We start from the raw sequence: 17,980 nt of genomic DNA on the forward strand, positions 1-17,980 counted from the left end.
CTGTAGATAAGGCTCTACCAGACCAATATCGCGAACGGGCACCTTGATCGAGAAGATGGATTCGCTTTATGCTGGTGACATAGACATATCGAAACGAGCAATAGCAACCACCCTCCATGCGTAGAAATCGCAGCTGTCTATAACGGCGTTAAAAATCCTCGTGGGCCTTGTTGGCAACCTCGACCAGTTGGTAGGACGAGCAGTTGCACGTTTTCCTAACGTGGCCGCCGATGGCAGACACAACCCTCTCCGTCACGTCCATCACAAGCCTAACCCATTCTGCACGATTCAGAAGTTGGAATTAGAGGAGAATATGACACCTTGCAGACATATTTCTGACTCTTCGCTTAGCATCAACTGAATTAATGTTAACCCATAGCATAAGTTCTTCACGCAAGCGATCACGCTCTTGCGTAGACCTATACGATCTTTCCAAAGGTATTGAAAATTAGATGATGTGTTTCTATGACTGCCATGGGTGTTGATTTGAAGCCAAGTTTGCATGACCTAGGTCGGGATTCGGCCATCCACGTTGGGAGAAGCGCGGATCCTTGCATAAGGCTTTGAGGGTACCGTTTTCCAAAGGGAAGCAAGACTATTGTGCGTAGTTATCGAGATTTCGATTGCAGCAGCTTGACTATGGCCTCGTGTCCGTTCTCGGCGGCCAACGAGAGCGGCGTCTGACCGTGCTTATCCTTCGCCTCGACATCGGCGTCCTCGAGCAGCAGCTTGACAATGGCCTCTTGCCCCTTCTCAGCGGCCCAAAAGAGTGGTGCCACACCGGTCTGCATGGCCCACGATAGTAGCGTTGTGCCAGCGCCATCTGTAACGTAGGGGTCAACGCCAAAGCTGGCGATCAGCAGCTCGACGGCGGCCTCGTGCCCGTTCTTGGCGGCCAACAAGAGCGGCGTCCGACCGTACTCATCCTTCGCGTCGACGTCGGCGCCCCTGTCGAGCAGTAGCTCGACGGCGGCCTCGTGCCCGTTCTTGGCGGCCAACGAGAGCGGCGTCCGACCGTACTCATCCTTCGCCTCGACGTCGGCGCCCCTGTCAAGCAGCAGCTCGACGACGGCCTCGTGCCGGTTCTTGGCGGCCAGCGAGAGCGGCGTCCGGCCGTAGTAGTCGTTGTCAGCCTCGATGTCGGCTCCCCTGTCGAGCAGCACCTTGACGATGGCCTCGTGTCCGTTCGAGGCGGCCAACGAGAGCGGCGGCCAACCGTACTCACAGTCCTTCGCCTCCACGTCGGCGCCCTTATCGAGCAGCAGCTTGACGACGACCTCGTGTCCGTTCTTGGCGGCCCACGAGAGCGGCGTCTGACCATAATCATAGTCCTTTGCCTCCACGTCGGCACCCCTGTCAAGTAGCAGCTTGACGACGGCCTCGTGCCCCTTTTCGGCGGCCCGCGAGAGCGGCGTCTGACCATATGCATAGTCCTTTGCCTCCACGTCGGCGCCCCTGTCAAGCAGCAGCTTGACGACGACCTCGTGCCCCTTCTCGGCGGCCCGCGAGAGCGGCGTCCAACCGTACTCATAGTCCTTCGCCTCCACGTCAGCGCCCCTGTCAAGCAGCAGCTTGACGACGGTCTCGTGTCCTCTGTGTGAAGCGGCATGAAGCGCGGTGCCGTAACTTCCACCTTGCGCGTTGACATTGGCGCCTCGACTAAGCAGGTATTGTACCGCGTTTGCCAACCCTCCAAATGATGCGTAATACAACGCAGGAGCTGGTTCCATTCTTGAGTAGTCTCCCGGTAACAGGAAAAGGGTATCTGGACGATAGAGGCTGTAGCAGTTCTTATATGAACTTTTGTGGTGGCAGAAGAATTTCTCGATATAATGTTGCAGTTTTGTGTCCTTGCCTTCAGCCACTGCAGCATGGCTCATCCAGTACCTTGCCGAATACTCTGCCAAAGGAAAAGCCTCCCTGATCTGACGTATCGGAATATCCTGGTCTAAATGCAACAAATATGCAATACACACAGTTGCAATTGACGCTTCAGCAACCTCGTCCCGAAAGATTTGGCCAATGTCTTTGTCATGCCGGCCAGACGTCAAATATTCCTTGACGGAGAAATGGGCCAACTGGAGCTCCATAGGCTTATCATCGTCATCGCCAGAATGGCCTTGTTTGGAAGCCACCACTACCAAACTTGAGCAGTAACACGCGACTTCCCGAGGATCGGGCATCCTATGTTTTGGATTAAAGTACTGTTCCCCTTCGGTATCCACTGCTATTGCATCGACCACTTCCTCAATACGTAGTGGCCGCTCAGAGTAGGTCAGGAATTGAAGAATCCTTACGGCGTTTTGCTTATATTCTGATGGAATACCATGCAAGATCCTGCTGTAGGTGTCGTCCAGAGTCTTCGGGAGCGAATTGAGAGCAATTTGGAGTGTGCGATAATCCAAACACTTTTCTAGCGCATCAAGCTGACATGCAACCCATCGAAACCTGTGAGAATTTTTAGCACGGCCCTACGGACGGATCGTAAAATGTAATCATTGAGGCATTTGCTTACATTCCATCAGCCTGATCAACGAGCCGGGACTCAATCTCCTCCTGGACGTCCAGTTGCGACCGCCACCTCTTGAGCCCTTCACGCTCTCTCACTCTCGTGTGGACGTACGCACGGATGTCGTCGGTAATGGCGCCGCTCTGAATAGGCACTATATCCACCTTATCTGCAAATCCGCTTACTACAGACGTGATGTCCTGTTCTGGCCGACTTGTCACAAGAAGATGGACATTCCTGTACTCCGAGCTGATGAGATCCCTTATCCACAAGAGCAGTCCTTCCGTCGATGGCCCTTGCCTTGTACAGCATTCGTCGAGGGCATCCAGAACAATCCAGACTTCTTTGATCCCTTCTATCATACGTAAGAAAGTCTTGCAAAGCGATTCGCAGGGTGGTTGCCGACTTCCGTCTTGGCAAGAGGAGTAGAGGGAATCCAATTCCTTCCACACACGTCCGCCTTTAGGATAAAGTTGGCTGATAAGGGACCGCACCATGCTGTTAAGTGTCTGCTTGCCCGTATTATTGAAGTCGAAATAAAAGTAGAGGAGACCCTGCGGATTGGCCCGCTCGAGAGCTTGAATAATAGTCGAGCTAAGAATCGTTTTTCCGCATCCAGGGATGCCATGAAGCCACAAAAAAGAATTTCGCCTTTGCTTCCATTCCACGAAGGCATCAGTTTGCAAGAACCATAGGCCAGAACCTTCCTGGCGTTGCCGCATGGCGTTATTGTAATTCGTTGACGGATCTGGCGGCGACAGCCAACGTTCCGTCTTTTCGCGCTTCTGTTCAAGTTCCAAGCCTTTGACAACATTCTTCGTGTCTTGAACATCACTGCGCATTTTGTTCACGCCTTGCTCAACTTCAACGTTGTTAATAATATGAAGTTTTATTAATCGATAGACTAAACTAACCTGTAGAAAGAACATCTCCTATCTTTTTTTCAGCTTCCACCTTATTTGGGGCTATCCGACAAAGAAGTTCTTTGGCATATACCGCAGCAGCCACTGCTGCATAGCTCTGCCACTCCTTGTTTTTGTGGGAATCCGAGTAGTCACATATTCCGCGAACCACGAGGCAGGGGAAGTGGTTCATTAGCCCCGCTGCCTCCATTTCAAAACATAAGACGCCCTGTTCTGCTGCGAGTTTATCACGAACCAAGGCGTCCTTCATAAGCTGGTTCGCAGAAGCAATCAGACCGTAGTGGACCGCAGGACTCTGATGTCTTGTTCGCTCGAGTCGAGTGATCAAGTTCGGTGAGTCGACGCCGCAAACCTCCGCACAGCCGTTTTTCTTATCTGGAGGATGAACAAAATCGCTGCGATACAGTCTATCGCTGCTCGCGCATGGCCGGCTAAGTTCCTCCCGCAGGTCCTCTTCCTGCTCAAGAATTATGTGGTTAATGGCTTCCTCTAGCTGACGCCGTTTCCTCTGGTACTGGGTCTTTAGCCCGTTCACCGCCGCCAGTAAGACTGTTGGTGGCCGGTTCAAGAACGCAGTCTGTCGGAACGCCTGATCCTGTATCGTTTTGCCGAAGTCGTACTGCAACACCCCGCCCTCGCCATCGCGAGGAGTGCTGATCACGATGTCGCCTAATCGGACGTCGTTACCGCTGGTCGGCGCCCCGCCGCCGATGCCGACCATGAGGCCGATTCTGACATTTGGGAAGCTATGCAGCATATCTCTTGCGACGCTGGCCGCAGACGATGTGCCGTATTCGCTGTCGGGCAGAACAGCAATAACGACATTGTGCTTCCCAACTCGGCCCAAGGTGTAGCCATTGTCGTCATGAGGGGACACATATTCCAGCGGCTCGTGTTCTTCGTCGAGACAGAGCTGTGCAGCAAGGTACTCGATGCTTATGGCGCATATCCATCCCACGGTGTAGTCGGCATTCGAACGGGAGCATTCAGTTGACATCTTAGGCCACGGTATCAGATGCTGCCTTCAATCGATCTTGACAGAGGCACTTACCTTTGGCTTAGTCCGCGGTAGTCCGAAGTCATCTAAGGTTCTCCCATTTGAGAGACATGAGACGCACAGCGCATCGGGCGAATCTCCTCCAAGCTTGGCGTTGTGTCTCGAAGATGCCCAGGCAGGCGTGGGGCTCCACGAACTAGAGGAAGCCGGGTTGGCGACTTCACAGCATTGGAGGGTATGTCCTGCCGCTGAGAGTCCCATGCAGGAAACAGTTGTTCATTCTTATTGGCCAACCGGGAGCAGAATTTTGACATGTCATACCGTCAGCTGTAACCGTGCAGGAAGGCAGTGATGTGAGTGCCACTCAATCTTGGCCTACCGCTCACCATTAGGCTCCACGACCAAAGCCCTCTTCTGCTCATTTTTCTAGCAGGATGGTGATCGGAAACCAATTGTCACTCTGTCGGTCGTTTTGACGCAGCGTGATGGTGTGCCAGCTTTCCTGTGGTCCAAACGTCACAGGGATGGGCGTCCTGGCGCTACGGTCTTACCTTCACAACACAACATACTCAGAATCTTTTGAAACGCCAGCCTCGTCCGATAAAAGAAAGTCGCACCACCTAATATTCTGGCGCGAGAGCAATGCGATGGAACGACGGCCCTGGTAGTCTCATGATGGGGATGGCCCAGCTTGCTCGGTCTACCGCACCATTAGCCCAAACAATGGAGGGAGTGCCTTGGTGCTTTCTCGCGTTGTGACCTGCTTATTCGACATGATTGCAAGCCGGGGTGTTATTTAATTTGCAGTGCCTCTCTATCGCAGTCGCAGTTCTGAATTTAAGGTAATTATACATCAGTATGGAAGCGCTATTTATAGCTGGAGAACTTAAACCATGATAGAAGGGTTCTAAATGGGGAACACAAGGACTTCCCATTCGAGTACAATCCTGCTCACCACTTCCAGCAAAGCAAGGTCAACAGCATGGCCAGTCATGACGTCGTAACCCGTACCCAGGCCCTCACCCTGCGAGTTGCTGGAACTTCATATGAAGAAATTCTTCGACAAACAGGAAACAAAGCCAAAATTGTCGGTCGCCTTTTACCCGGACCAATGCAGCAAAGATTTGATCCTCAATCTCGGCATCCATTTATCCGCGATCATTTTGTAAAAGAGCGATTTGGAGACGTTCCCACTCTGGGGTTAACAGGCACGTCCTTTGCAACCCTCTAAGTTGCAAGGGACTCTTTTGGACAAATTGAACAGCCAGCGTTTCATCCGAGTTGCCGACAATAGAGATAATTCCTTGGGAAGATTCTTTTAGCTGGTAGCCCTGAAAAGGTCGAAGAGCTTACTAAGAATACCAATAACAGTCAATATCCCATCGCCAGGGACAACCAGCCCGCCCGGCCCCACCTGCAGACGACCTCCGTGTCTTCATCCGGCTCCCGCCCGGGGCGCCTGCCAGGAGCCATAATGGCTACGCAGAGAAATCACATCTCGACAAAGCTCGGAATTGACCAAAACAAGATCCCACAGGCTAAAACCGTCAAAACTTGATGGGCGATTCGCACTGCTGACACGGCTACTCGCGAGTTGCTCTTGGATCGACAATCGGACTGGGCTATAGAGCTTGGAGCCGCCGCTATTGAAAAGAGCCAGAAATGGTTTAAATACGTAGTGCCAAACTGCCCACGCAGACTCACAGACCTAAAAGGCACAGAATTGAACCATGAAACTGCGGTAAAAGAGGACATATTCTGCCAGACTAGACTATATCCCATCGAGGTCCGACTAACTCTCAAAGAATCCTGGGACCCTCTAACACAAACTCTGATCGTATCATTTATTGAACCAATCCACTAAGCCCTTGGCCTTGTTTGGCACTAGCCAGCCGGCCAGGCTGCTCACGAAAGCAAGTCCACCATACCAGTGCTGCTGGGACTACCACCTGCGGCGCGAGTGCCAGCGGGAGGCAAGATGCAAACGCAGCAGGGCATGAGAGAGCAAGAGCAGCAAAAGCACACCGTCAGTGGCAAGCCATACTCCATTTTTAGATGAGACAATCGACTTTGATCTTGCCCACCATGTAACGTTTTTGTACTCTGCCAAAATATTGCAGGTGTTATAGGGTTACAAGGGTACCCCTATAATTCCAGGTGTTTGTCCAGTCAGAATGGCGCGAAGGATGCGCCCTCGAAACTATAACTCTGCAAGATGGGGAGGCAATCCTACGTGGCGCCTCGGCGAATGGAGGACAGTGCTAGATATAACAGGCAGCAGAATAACGCAGCATGCGGAGCTCACTTGGGCGAACAACTCTGTGGCAGCAATAGCCTTTCCATAATGGCGCATTTGTGAAAACCGGTTTCTCACTAGTACCATAAATAGTCGTTATTTTTTGAAGTTAATGTCTCGGTACGTGTGCAGCCAGGCAGCAAGGGTCGGCCGTAAACAATGTTAGCTTCGGATATAACGTAAAATAGGCACTGCGCTCTCTCCTTTATTTGATGTACAGATAATTGCGTATTATGGCTTACATTATGCTACTAAGGGTGGGTATAGAATCAAAGTTTAGAACCAGCCTTAGTGCTACCGTTACATTAGCCGTATTTTCTGCTGATGTCGCCCTCGTCTTACTGGATGCGAAGGCTTACAAAAGGCCAAGCCTTGAGTTCGGAACTAGTCCACGGGAACCCCCTACCAGTCCACGCCCGCGCTTACTCGGAGATCGTCATCAATTAAAGGCTCAACTATGCCCTCCCAAAGGCGCTTGACTAGTAAATGCATGTCTGACATTAGCGCAAAGCTGGCTTGCCGAATTCCGGCTGAATGCATCCCACTAAAAATTGTGGTTCCGACTTGCTGAAGCTCCGTACACATTTACGGAGGCCCCTCAACATCAGAGACGAATAAGTCCGGACAGTCGAGTCATAAAAGCCAGCGTTTAGACAACTTGCTAAGTCGGATTGGTTATTGCATTATGGGTGAGAAGGATTATGAAACTATTATATTCATGGGATTGGATAAACTAAATATTGGCGGCGCTTAATAAATTTCTTCTCGCAGTCTCAGTGCCTAGGTTCGAGCGAAGCGGATGATGTTACAGGGCAATGGTAGGTCGGAACACTTCCTTTTGACTTGCCTGCATGAAAGCTTGGCGTCGGGGACCTGTGGTCTCTTTTACGCCATTGTAAATAGCATATTTTGACCAACTACAACACCGCAAGTCGTATGTGCCCTAAAGCTTTGCCCAGTTGCATAACTTAATTGACTTACCCTCATAACTCATCACCAATCTGGTTTAAAGCGGCTCCCAAAGTATTTTTTTGAAAGAATCACGAGTGCAGTTTCGGGCTTTTTGGGTCGTTGAAAGAAGTTTAGCAAAGGCCTTGTTGATGTTGTGATACGTCAATGATGACCTGCTACAGACGAGAGAACGGCAGACACAACATCATGTATCCCAATCCTTCGTAGCGTATAGACATCTGCCGACCGTAGGTGTCGGGTAATTTCACGCTGCTGAGTGATAAATGGGAGCTGATTAGAGGTGCTGCTTTGTCAAACAAAACTCGTCGATTCTACTTCACATAACTTCAAGATCACCAAATCAGGGCCTTTACTCTACAAAAAAGAAGAGGCGGGTTGTTTTAAGTTCTATAACATTAAAATGCTCTGCTGTCCACTAACTTTGCTACGTTAATGTCAAGTTCTTACAAGTATAATGTAGCAATAAAGCATGAGCCGCCGGTCTGCACATCTCCAAGAAGAATTAATGCCAGGCTTGTTAGTTGGGCCCGTCTTTTCTTAACTGCCGCTTCTCGTAAAGGACTCAATGGACCAATCAAGTTCGGCAAGCCATTCAGCATCTGCATTAAGACCAAAAAAGAAACGATTCAGATTCTCACGATTGTTATTCGCTGCCCAAAATGGCTCACCTTTCGCCGCTACTCCCACCAGGTAGTGTGCAGATGTTCCTCCAGTCTCAGCCGACTAGGCAATACGGCTTGCTCTTTTGACGGAGCAATGCGACTTTCGGATATCTTTGCGGCTCGGGAGCAAGCAGAATCGGGTCCGCTTGCTGCAGTCCAGCGCCACAGTCACAACATATTGAGAACTGACGACGGCGCGGTGCGGCTCCGTTCGCTCTCAAACGCTTGGCATCGCGATATCTTTATGTGAACTCTCGCGGATTCTGGCTGATGAAGATGACAACAGCCCAGGAACTGCAGACACGACTTCGGGAGACGGAGTCCGTGGACGGGAACATTTCAGACGCAGTGTCGAGTCAAGAGCAAAGGAGGAAAAGACCACGTCGTGATGATACTCGGACGCTAGCTGTCAACGCTACGAAGCGAAAGTTGGAACGTACGGACTACACCGTGGGCTGGATCTGCGCCATAGGCACGGAGCATGTTGCCGCGCAGGCATTTCTCGACGAAGAGCACGAAGACCCAGAAGATGTACCCGGCAATGACGATAACGATTATACCTTGGGCAGAGTTGGGAAACATAACGTTGTCATTGTTGTCCTACCCGTCGGAGAGTACGGTATAGCCGCTGCAGCAAGCGTCGCCAAAGATCTGTCACACAGCTTCCCTAACATCAGGACCGGTCTGATGGTCGGCGTTGGTGGCGGTGCGCCAAGCCGAAAGCATGACATACGTCTCGGCGACATTGTGGTCAGCGCTCCTGGTGATGGAAATGGTGGTGTGTTCCAGTACGACTTTGGCAAGACGATACATGGTGGAAGCTTCCACACAACGGGCTTTCTCAACCAGCCGCCAGCCTTTCTACGGACTGCGGTGAACGGACTCAAGACCCAGTATGAGAGGAAAGGCCATCAGCTTGAACAGGCAATCAGCATTGTTCTTGAGAGAAGCCCAAGAATGCAGCACAGGTATGAACGGCCGCCCTCTAGTACTGACAGGCTCTATCAAGCCGAAGTCGTGCATCCTCTAAACAATGAAACAAGCTGCGCGACGTGCTGCGGTAATGATCCATTAAAGCTAGTATTGCGACGTGAACGGACTAAACATGAGGACAACCCAACCGTTCATTATGGCTTAATTGCCTCGGCGAACCAGCTGATGAAGGACGCCTTACTCCGGGATATGCTCATAGCAGAGAGGGATGTTCTGTGTTTTGAAATGGAATCAGCTGGGTTGATGAACCAATTTCCTTGTCTCGTAATTCGTGGCATATGCGACTACTCAGATTCACACAAAAACAAGGAGTGGCAGGGGTATGCAGCAATGGCAGCGGCTGCCTATGCGAAGGATCTTTTATGCAGAATCCCGCCAAACAGCATTAAAGCCGAGAAGAGAATTGGCGATATTCTGAGAGGTTAGTCTCCAGGAGTCTAGGAATATTATCATATATTAATACATGCAACTACAACAGGCCTCCAAGAACTTGAAGAAGCGCACCTGGGCATCTCGCAGAAGCAGCTTGAGATCCAGGAAGCCGCAGTCAAGCAGAAACAGTCCGCTGAGCAGGAACAATGTCTTCAATTGTTCCGTCTGACGGACACCAACGAGGACACCACGTACGAGTGGTACAAGGATCGCGTGGAAGACCGAGTGGAAGGTACCTGCCAGTGGTTTCTCCAGCATCAGCATTTCCAGGAGTGGCTAAAGCAGGATTCGGGTCCACTCCTAGTCTCCGCGGATCCTGGCTGTGGAAAGTCGGTATTGGCCAAATACTTGGTCGATCAAGACCTACCGCGATCGTCAACCATCTGTTACTTCTTCTTCAAAGAACAAGATCAGAACAAGGTCCGCCAGGCACTCTGCGCCCTGCTTCACCAGCTCTTCTCTCAAAAGCCGTCCCTGATTGACCATGCCGTGCCACAATTCCGCAAGGACGGGCAAGGGCTGATCAACTCTACTCAATCTCTCTGGACTATCCTTGGAAACGCCGTAAAAGATCCCCAGACTGGGCCAGTAATCTTGGTCCTAGATGCCCTGGACGAATGTGCCGCGCCAGATTTTGAGAATCTGATGCGGAATGTGAAGAGCCAATGTAGCAGCGACCAGAGCCATGGCAAGCTGAAGTATCTTCTAACTAGTCGGCCATATGAGAAGATATTGTCACAATTCCGCGACCGCGACCTGTTGTGGGATTTTCCAAATATTCGTATACCAGGAGAAGAGGAGTCGGAAGCCATCAGCAAAGAGGTCAATCACGTCATCACACACCGGGTCAATCAGCTGTCTGACAAGAAGCGCCTCTCAGATGATATCAGGAGCCATCTGAGGAAAAGACTACAGGAGACTACCCACCGCACTTATCTTTGGGTATACCTTATGTTCAACTACTTGGAGAATGAAAACTTTAAAAAGACTCGGAAGGGGGTCGAGTTCATCATTTCAACACTTCCGAGCAGTATCAATGAGGCTTATGAACAAATTCTTAACAGGTCCGAGGCTGAGTATCGCCCGATGGTCCGGAAAACCTTGAGTATTATCTTGGCAGCGAGTCGGCCGCTAACACTGTCGGAAATGAACATTGCCATGAATATAGACGACAAAGCGCGATCTATTTACGACGTCGACTTAGAGGACGAAGAGGACTTCAAGTCACGTCTCAGAGCTTGGTGTGGGCTGTTCGTCTCAATCTACCACGGCAGGATTTACTTCCTTCATCAAACTGCTCGTGAGTTTCTCCTCGCAGATTTGGCATCACCTACAACTATGCCACTGGAGCCATGCTGGCATCGCTCAATTGCCACCCGTCACGCACACACCATTCTTACAGGGGCCTGCGTGTACTATCTGAACTTCCTTAACTGTGATTTTAGCCTTCCCATAGATCCGAATGAGGAAACCTGCAACTCCGTCAAAAGACATGCCTTCTTAGATTATTCGGCCAAAGCTTGGGGGTCTCATTTTCGCGAAGCTGGCATTACTGAGGACGATCCCATTATGCCTTCCGCTTTGAAAATTTGCGACCCCGATTCGAAGATCTACTCGGTATGGTTTAAAATCTACTGGCAAACCACATATAGGAGAGCTACTGGGGACTTTACAGGTCTTATGTTACCGTCGTACTATGGCCATCAAGCCGTGGTCAAGCTGCTGCTCGAGGCTGGGGCCGACATCGAGGCCGAGGATAAGTGGGGTCGAACGTCGCTGTCATGGGCAGCCGAGAACGGGCACGATGCTGTCGTGAGGCAGCTGCTCGAGAAGGACGCCAACGTCGAAGCCAAGGACAATTATGATCGGACACCACTTTCATGGGCCGCCGAGAACGGGCACGAGACCGTCGTGAGGCTACTGCTCGACGGACTCGCCGATGTCGAGGCCAGGGACGACTATGGTCAGACGCCGCTGTCATGGTCCGCCGAGAATGGAAACGAGGCTATCGTGAGGCTACTGCTCGAGGAACTCGCCGATGTCGAGGCCAGAGACAACTACGGTCAGACGCCCTTGTTGTGGGCCGCCAAGAAGGGGCACGAGGCCATCGTCAAACTGCTTCTCGAGAAGGATGTCGACATCGAGGCCAGGGACTACTACGGTCAGACGCCACTGACGTGGGCCGCCAGGAACGGGCACGGGGCTGTGGTCGGGCTGCTGCAGAAGGACGCCGACATCGATGCCAAGGACAATTACTATGGTCGGACGCCCCTGTCGTGGGCTGCCTTGAACGGGCACGAGACAGTGGTGAGCCTCCTCCTCCAGAAGGGCGCCGACGTCGAGGTTAAGAGTAACTCCGGTCAGACGCCGCTGTCATGGGCCGCTGAGAACGGAAACGAGGCCGTCGTTAGGCTGCTGCTCGAGAAGGGCGCCAATATCGAGGTCAAGGACAACTCTAGTCGGGTGTCGCTATCATGGGCCGCCAAAAAGGGACACGAGGCAGTCGTGAGGCTCCTGCTCGAGAAGGGTGCCGACGTCGAGGCCAAAGATGACTATGGTCAGACGCCGCTGTCATTGGCCGTCGAGAACTGGCACGATACCATCGTGAGGCTGCTTCAACGGAGATCTCGATAACGACGAGACCATACTGCGGCCTATCCTCAGAAAATGGTACCTGCATAGCCCCTCACGATCAAGCCGTGTCTCCAATACCTTGGTCTTAGCTTGCCAGAGAAGCTTTTCCTACCGTGGATTGTTAAGCAAAGCTCTCTTACTAGTGTTATGTCAGGCTATTTTGGTTTGGACCCGGCGCCCATGGCACAGTCAGAGCAGCATATTGGATTTTTAGTAACTTTGTCAGAGGTGAGTCGAAAGAGCCTAGGCTCAATTAAGGTATACTTTGACTTCAAGTATACAAAGTGCGGCGCCTGAAGTAGATCATCAAAGTTGCTTTTAGAACTTCACCTTAGTAGTCGCTTGGGGGTCAAGGTGGACGATATGGCATCGCTCCTCTAGCTGCTTCTCAAAAAGGACATGTCGACACTGTAACGGGCTGAGCCCGAAGGTGGCTCGGCTTGCAGTCTCGCCTCCGTCCCGGCCTGCCGGGCCGGGACCCGCCAACAAGCGAGATGAGCTGCGTCGAGCTGAGGAGCTTAAGAGCTCCAGAGCTCTCCTTTTCTTGTTCTGTTTTCTCTTTCTCATTTAGCTTTTAGATACTCGTAGTAGTCGCCTAGCCAGTTGTCAATACACTCGCTCGGACCGTTACAGACACCGTGAAGATATTATTAGACAATAAGAGCAGATATCAATGGTCAGTGCGGAGAGTATGGCAACGCCTTCAGGCTGCGTCTCAAGAAGGACATGTCGAGATCGTGCAAGTACTGCTAAACAAGCGCGGATGCCAGTGCCCGGTGTGGAGAATGCGGCAACACTATTCCAGCTACCTCCGGTGGGAGACCAGCTAAACGGATGATGCTCAACGAGGATAACGCAGATCATGGTTAAGTCACACGTTAAAAAAATTTATAAAATGAAAATTAATAAACAAAGTTTGGGGCTTGCATCATGTGAAAGAGCAAAATGAATGTCAGCTTAAATGCAATCCTGAGTCTTTTGCTGTTCGCGAGGCTCCAGCACCATTCGAAGCGTTGCCACTGCAAGTTACCACCGTGTTGAAACTGGACTTCTATGGAGCTACTAAGCGCATGGCCAACGCTCACTAAGAAAGCTAAGAAGCCGATCCTTGGCGACTTGAGCCGAATTGTCACATGGTTTCTTCGGGGCAACTGGGCGAAAGGCCAAGAGTTCTAGCATCATGAATGGGGGCATCTGAGGTGCGAACTGAGCATGTGCATCACGATGATTTGGTAACGGTGGGGCATACTCAATCGTAGGGAGGACATCATGACGTACTTTCAAGTCTGAACAATGGCCCCCAACATCACAAGCATCATGGCGTCCAGTAGGGTGGATCACTTGCAGATCCGGCAGTCAACAGAATTGCCCCGCAATGGCCCAGTAGTCGGCTGGCGTGCTGCTATGTGCTGTAGCATGTGTAGTCGAGTGCCAAGAGGAGTGATTACAACCTCGGGGCCACTTGCTGGGGAAGTTCGGCCAATCACTTTACCGCGCACTTATTGTTAACCAAGAACGGCAACCAGAAGGAAAGCTCAAGAACAACTATAACACTCTTCCTCGAGCAGACAAGGTAAAGGGATCCGTCAACCACTCACGTCAAGGCGCTTTTAAGCGTGGAGACGAGAAGAAAGTGCGCAGAGCGTTTGTTTGATCATGTTGAGTAGTCTTGTTAGGTGGAGGAGTCTGGCCAATCAGGCTACCACACACTTTACGTTAGCAACGAAGGGTCAATCAACTACAGTCAAGCTTTCGCAAACAACACCACACGGTTCCTCAAGCGGACAAGGTAGTGGGATCTATCAGCCACTCACGTCTAGACGCTTTAAGCGTGGCGATGAGTAGAGGACGAGAAGGGAATGCACAACGCTGTTTGTTCGATGACAATGAGTGTGTTTAATTTCTTGGCTCCAATGAGACTTCGTCGCAATTTTAATGGACAATAACCATGAGGGAAACTGCTCCCTTTGGGCTGGGGCGTCGCGAGCCGCCGGTCGAGAGAGGTAGATATGCAGCTGCTGTTCCCCAACACCGCTTCATCAATGTTATTCAAACAAGCACTGAAAACTTGATACCAGAAATTATCGCACTGAAAATATGGCTAACCGACACTTCGACATGCCCCTGCTTCCTCTTCGCCCTCTGTGAACAGCAGTGCCTCAGCCGAGAGCCAATAGCTGCCGTCAAGCTACAGCAACCCCCTGCTGCTTATGTCCATGACAGAGGTCGTGGCCATTATGGACCTGGGCAAGATGGAGGTGAGAGTCGGAATCAGCATCGGCGTGAGTGTGGAAGGGCTTATGGCTCAGTTAGTTAATATGGACATGACACAAGCGGCGACAACGACGACGACAATGACTTTGTGCTCGTGCCAATTCCGCCTGATTCTAATGCGCCAGCGCAGGTTCTGCTCCCCAGCGGCAACTGGCCCATGAGGAAGGGGCATTTCATTCGCGCCGAGGTTGGTGTAATTTTGGTCATCGCGCTCGTCGGTTTTGGGGTGTACAAGGGCAAGATAACAACCGGCGCCAGTGGGCCTTAATATCTGGTACATATACACGCAGGCTTTTACATGTAGCCGTCATCCTCGATGTTCTGTAAGCTCCTTAGGTGCTGAGTGGGCCTTTGGCTTCTACAGTTTGCATATTACTTTCCAGTTAAATCCCGTTCACTCAAGCACCATTGGTTCTCTCGAAAGACTCAAAAGTGCATGAGTTGGTACGTAGTTATTGCACGTTGTGTGGATTGAATCGTATTATGTAGTTAGGTATTTTGACTTCACGTTTACGCAGCAAGTTCATTCGGTGTTTGCCATATACTATGGCTAGTTCTCTACAAACATCCAGAAGTTCTGTCCACGATAGTTTGTCCCAATCCAGACGTAGAAGACCGGCATCCGTAAGCTTTCCGTACTTTTCAGGAGGCTCATGTATTCATGCGTGTCCATCATGCTGATCGGCAAATAAACGTAACGTCAATTCAGAACTACGTCTTGGGCTTGATTCTAGGCAACCATCGAGAAGGCCGAGAATCCTTATATATCTCATTTTGGACACAAACCAGCCCGTATCTCGCTGTTACTGGGTGAAATTAGCCATCTTTGTCTAACTGCAGCTTCATTCTCGCCAATAGCGCCTAGTTCATGATTTTGGATTGGGAAGGGTTGATACTCATTCGATAATTGCTGCAACGCTGCAATGTCGAGGCGAAGGGTTACTCGGCCGTCATTTCTGTCAGGATGATACCTGGCAATGTGAACTATCGTACGAAATGTGTCATTAAAAAGGTTTGATCCCGCCGAAGTCCGTAGTACTGAAATCACATGAGAAATTATGTACCGAACTAGAACCGTTTATCTCGTTTATACGAAATGGAAAAAGGCTTAGCATCAATAATATCCTAGGGTGTCGGAGTATCGCGTTCGACAAAACCGATCGTGGCTTGCTTATGCCACCATGATTTGGGCCAGTCAATATGGAACTTAGGCTTGTAACTCATTCACAATCAGGAATATTATTCCTGGCTTCACTAGCAAGACTTTTAGGTCTATACTCCAGTTCCTGGGTGTGGCGGGCCGAAGGGGCGTCCGTGGAGGCGATCTGAGCCTTCACTAAAGCTCCGTCACAACGTACTCCCCCCAAACCACGACATTGCCTTCAAAATGATCGCTACTTTCCTTTCAGCTTAGCTGCAAAAATCCATTCGGCCCTCTCAACCTTTAGGTTGCCTGTTAGCATAGTTTTGTATCCTGGGGTGTATCCAGACTGGGATGCAAGCCCAGTCACTTCATATTTACCGACGTCAATGCGCTTCCGGCTGCATACTATCCCACGGTTCGATGCGAACGAAAGTAAACAAGGTATAAGATGCCCCAGGCTACCCATAGTTTTAGGGGAGGCAAACATCTCTTGCTGGACACTTCTTCAGCTTCCCAATACACAAATTCGGGGTAGATCCCCAATACCATTGAGATAAACCAAGCATACATCCCGCCACGAGTACGCTGGACTGCCTTCCACCGATGGAGCGAAGCAACAAGCATACTCCAACGACTCCTAAGGCTTCATCTTGCTCCGCTGCAAAACAGACTCGAAAGTGGTCCGCAAGTATGGCCAGCCCTGAGAGCAACATAAATACGGTGGCATCAAAGGTCTCCAATGACAGCCCGGGTGGCTTTTCAAACAACTCGAGCCCAATCACCTCATTATCCAACCGCTCTCCTAGATCTGGTCCTGAGGATGTTGAGTGGGCAGAAGTAACGGACCGGGAAGAGAGGAGGCGGATCCAGAATAGGATATCACAACGAAGGTTCCGTAAGTGAGGCTCTGTCTGGCGTTTTGGCGCATCTCGTAACCATAGCTGGCTCTAATATTCTTAGGCCAAAAAGCGAAGGAGAGGAGAGCGAAAGAAAATCGTGAATTACAGAACCAAAAGCACGCTGGGAATATCTATTGTACCCCGACGGCCACATATCTTAACGCCGACCAAGAATTGTCTGGCCTACCATGGGGCAGCTTGAGCATATGTCCTGTGGCCAACAGGGGTCATGTACGCGACACACAGCAAAGCGGTAGCCTCAACACACATATCGGTGAGCTTCATCAAGTACTGTGTCCTGACGGAACGAGCATAGCCCCTAGTTTTGCACCAGACATGTTCCTTGAGGCCTCCTGGGATTTTAATCTTCGGACTCTGGATGATGTGGTCGCCCCGGCATCACCCGCCTCGGCGAAAGTAGTTGAAGCTCCAAAGTGGAGTCCCCCACTCGGATCTGCGTCACCTGGAAACGGCACTGATTCCATCGCCTTACCCCCAGACTGTGAGTACACCTTGCACAGCAACAATATTGCGATAGGTCGTGAGACCGTGCCCCGTGCCCAAATTGGTATCCCTTAGATCCTCTCACCCTCTTCTCCTTCATCATACGCAGATTTGACCGCTACAGCACGTGTATGCTACTGGTTCTTGTTCTCAATCTGATATACTCTTCCAGATATTCCAATATTAAGGAAAGCCTCCGGTGATATGCGGTCGAATATGGATCCATGCGTCCCACAGTAACATTCAATTACAATACCTTCAATACCTCTTACCAAACACATGGCTGCGAATAGTATTCCTGGCGTTCTAACAATGCGCCCATCACTGGAAAACGAACCAACGGCATGAGTTATTTATTACGTGGTGGAATCGGATGGATTTCGTCAATAGCAGTCTTAAGTTGTGACACTTAGGTTCACGATGTACCCTTTGGTTCACTATCGGTGTCCTAGATAATTATTGAGATTTAAAATCATGATTCAATTTATTGATATTTGTATCCTCCTGTGATCTTGTGAGAGGAGTTTGACACTACTCTCACTTGCATTGTCACGTGCTTTGATGAGGTAGTTTTCGATATTGGGTGTCTGTACATAGCAGAACCAACCCCGGCATTGCTAGGGCTGTTTAAATTTAAAGCTATACATCAGCTGACAGTCTATCAGTTTGTGCTACTGCAGACTTCGTTGCCGATCTATTACAGTTCATTTCAGTCCAGTGTATCTGCCGTCAATCGGATTC

General features: G+C 50.6%; 6 protein-coding genes across 6 annotated transcripts; 4 read left to right on the forward strand and 2 right to left on the reverse strand.

Moving 5' to 3' along the window:
• Positions 1–608: 608 nt before the first annotated feature.
• Positions 609–4,429, reverse strand: VFPPC_18458 (nacht and ankyrin domain protein; the record flags this gene model as incomplete). Its single annotated transcript, XM_018289600.2, has 3 exons — positions 609–2,448; positions 2,516–3,371; positions 3,424–4,429. The coding sequence occupies 3 exons, from the start codon at positions 4,427–4,429 to the stop codon at positions 609–611; spliced, it is 3,702 nt and encodes a 1,233-aa protein (XP_018136298.2).
• A 642-nt stretch (positions 4,430–5,071) lies between these two features.
• VFPPC_17038 (hypothetical protein) lies at positions 5,072–5,660 on the forward strand (the record flags this gene model as incomplete). The annotated part of the gene is made up of 3 exons (XM_022429056.1): positions 5,072–5,171; positions 5,214–5,271; positions 5,330–5,660. The coding sequence occupies 3 exons, from the start codon at positions 5,072–5,074 to the stop codon at positions 5,658–5,660; spliced, it is 489 nt and encodes a 162-aa protein (XP_022283927.1).
• A 260-nt stretch (positions 5,661–5,920) lies between these two features.
• Positions 5,921–6,211, reverse strand: VFPPC_17039 (hypothetical protein; the record flags this gene model as incomplete). Its single annotated transcript, XM_018294789.1, has 1 exon — positions 5,921–6,211. The coding sequence occupies one exon, from the start codon at positions 6,209–6,211 to the stop codon at positions 5,921–5,923; it is 291 nt and encodes a 96-aa protein (XP_018136300.1).
• A 2,424-nt stretch (positions 6,212–8,635) lies between these two features.
• On the forward strand, positions 8,636–12,418 carry VFPPC_11731 (ankyrin repeat domain-containing protein; the record flags this gene model as incomplete). Its single annotated transcript, XM_022428776.1, has 2 exons — positions 8,636–9,773; positions 9,831–12,418. The coding sequence occupies 2 exons, from the start codon at positions 8,636–8,638 to the stop codon at positions 12,416–12,418; spliced, it is 3,726 nt and encodes a 1,241-aa protein (XP_022283928.1).
• Positions 12,419–14,366: 1,948 nt separating this feature from the next.
• VFPPC_18459 (hypothetical protein) lies at positions 14,367–14,960 on the forward strand (the record flags this gene model as incomplete). Its single annotated transcript, XM_022430062.1, has 2 exons — positions 14,367–14,726; positions 14,823–14,960. 2 exons carry the CDS (start codon positions 14,367–14,369, stop codon positions 14,958–14,960), a joined length of 498 nt encoding a protein of 165 aa, XP_022284930.1.
• Positions 14,961–16,526: 1,566 nt separating this feature from the next.
• Positions 16,527–17,314, forward strand: VFPPC_11398 (hypothetical protein; the record flags this gene model as incomplete). Its single annotated transcript, XM_018289601.2, has 2 exons — positions 16,527–16,731; positions 16,797–17,314. 2 exons carry the CDS (start codon positions 16,527–16,529, stop codon positions 17,312–17,314), a joined length of 723 nt encoding a protein of 240 aa, XP_018136302.2.
• Between the last annotated feature and the right edge of the window lie 666 nt (positions 17,315–17,980).

The sequence above is a fragment of the Pochonia chlamydosporia genome, assembly GCF_001653235.2.
Source record: "Pochonia chlamydosporia 170 chromosome Unknown PCv3seq00018, whole genome shotgun sequence".
Classification (NCBI taxonomy): Eukaryota; Fungi; Ascomycota; class Sordariomycetes; order Hypocreales; family Clavicipitaceae; genus Pochonia; species Pochonia chlamydosporia.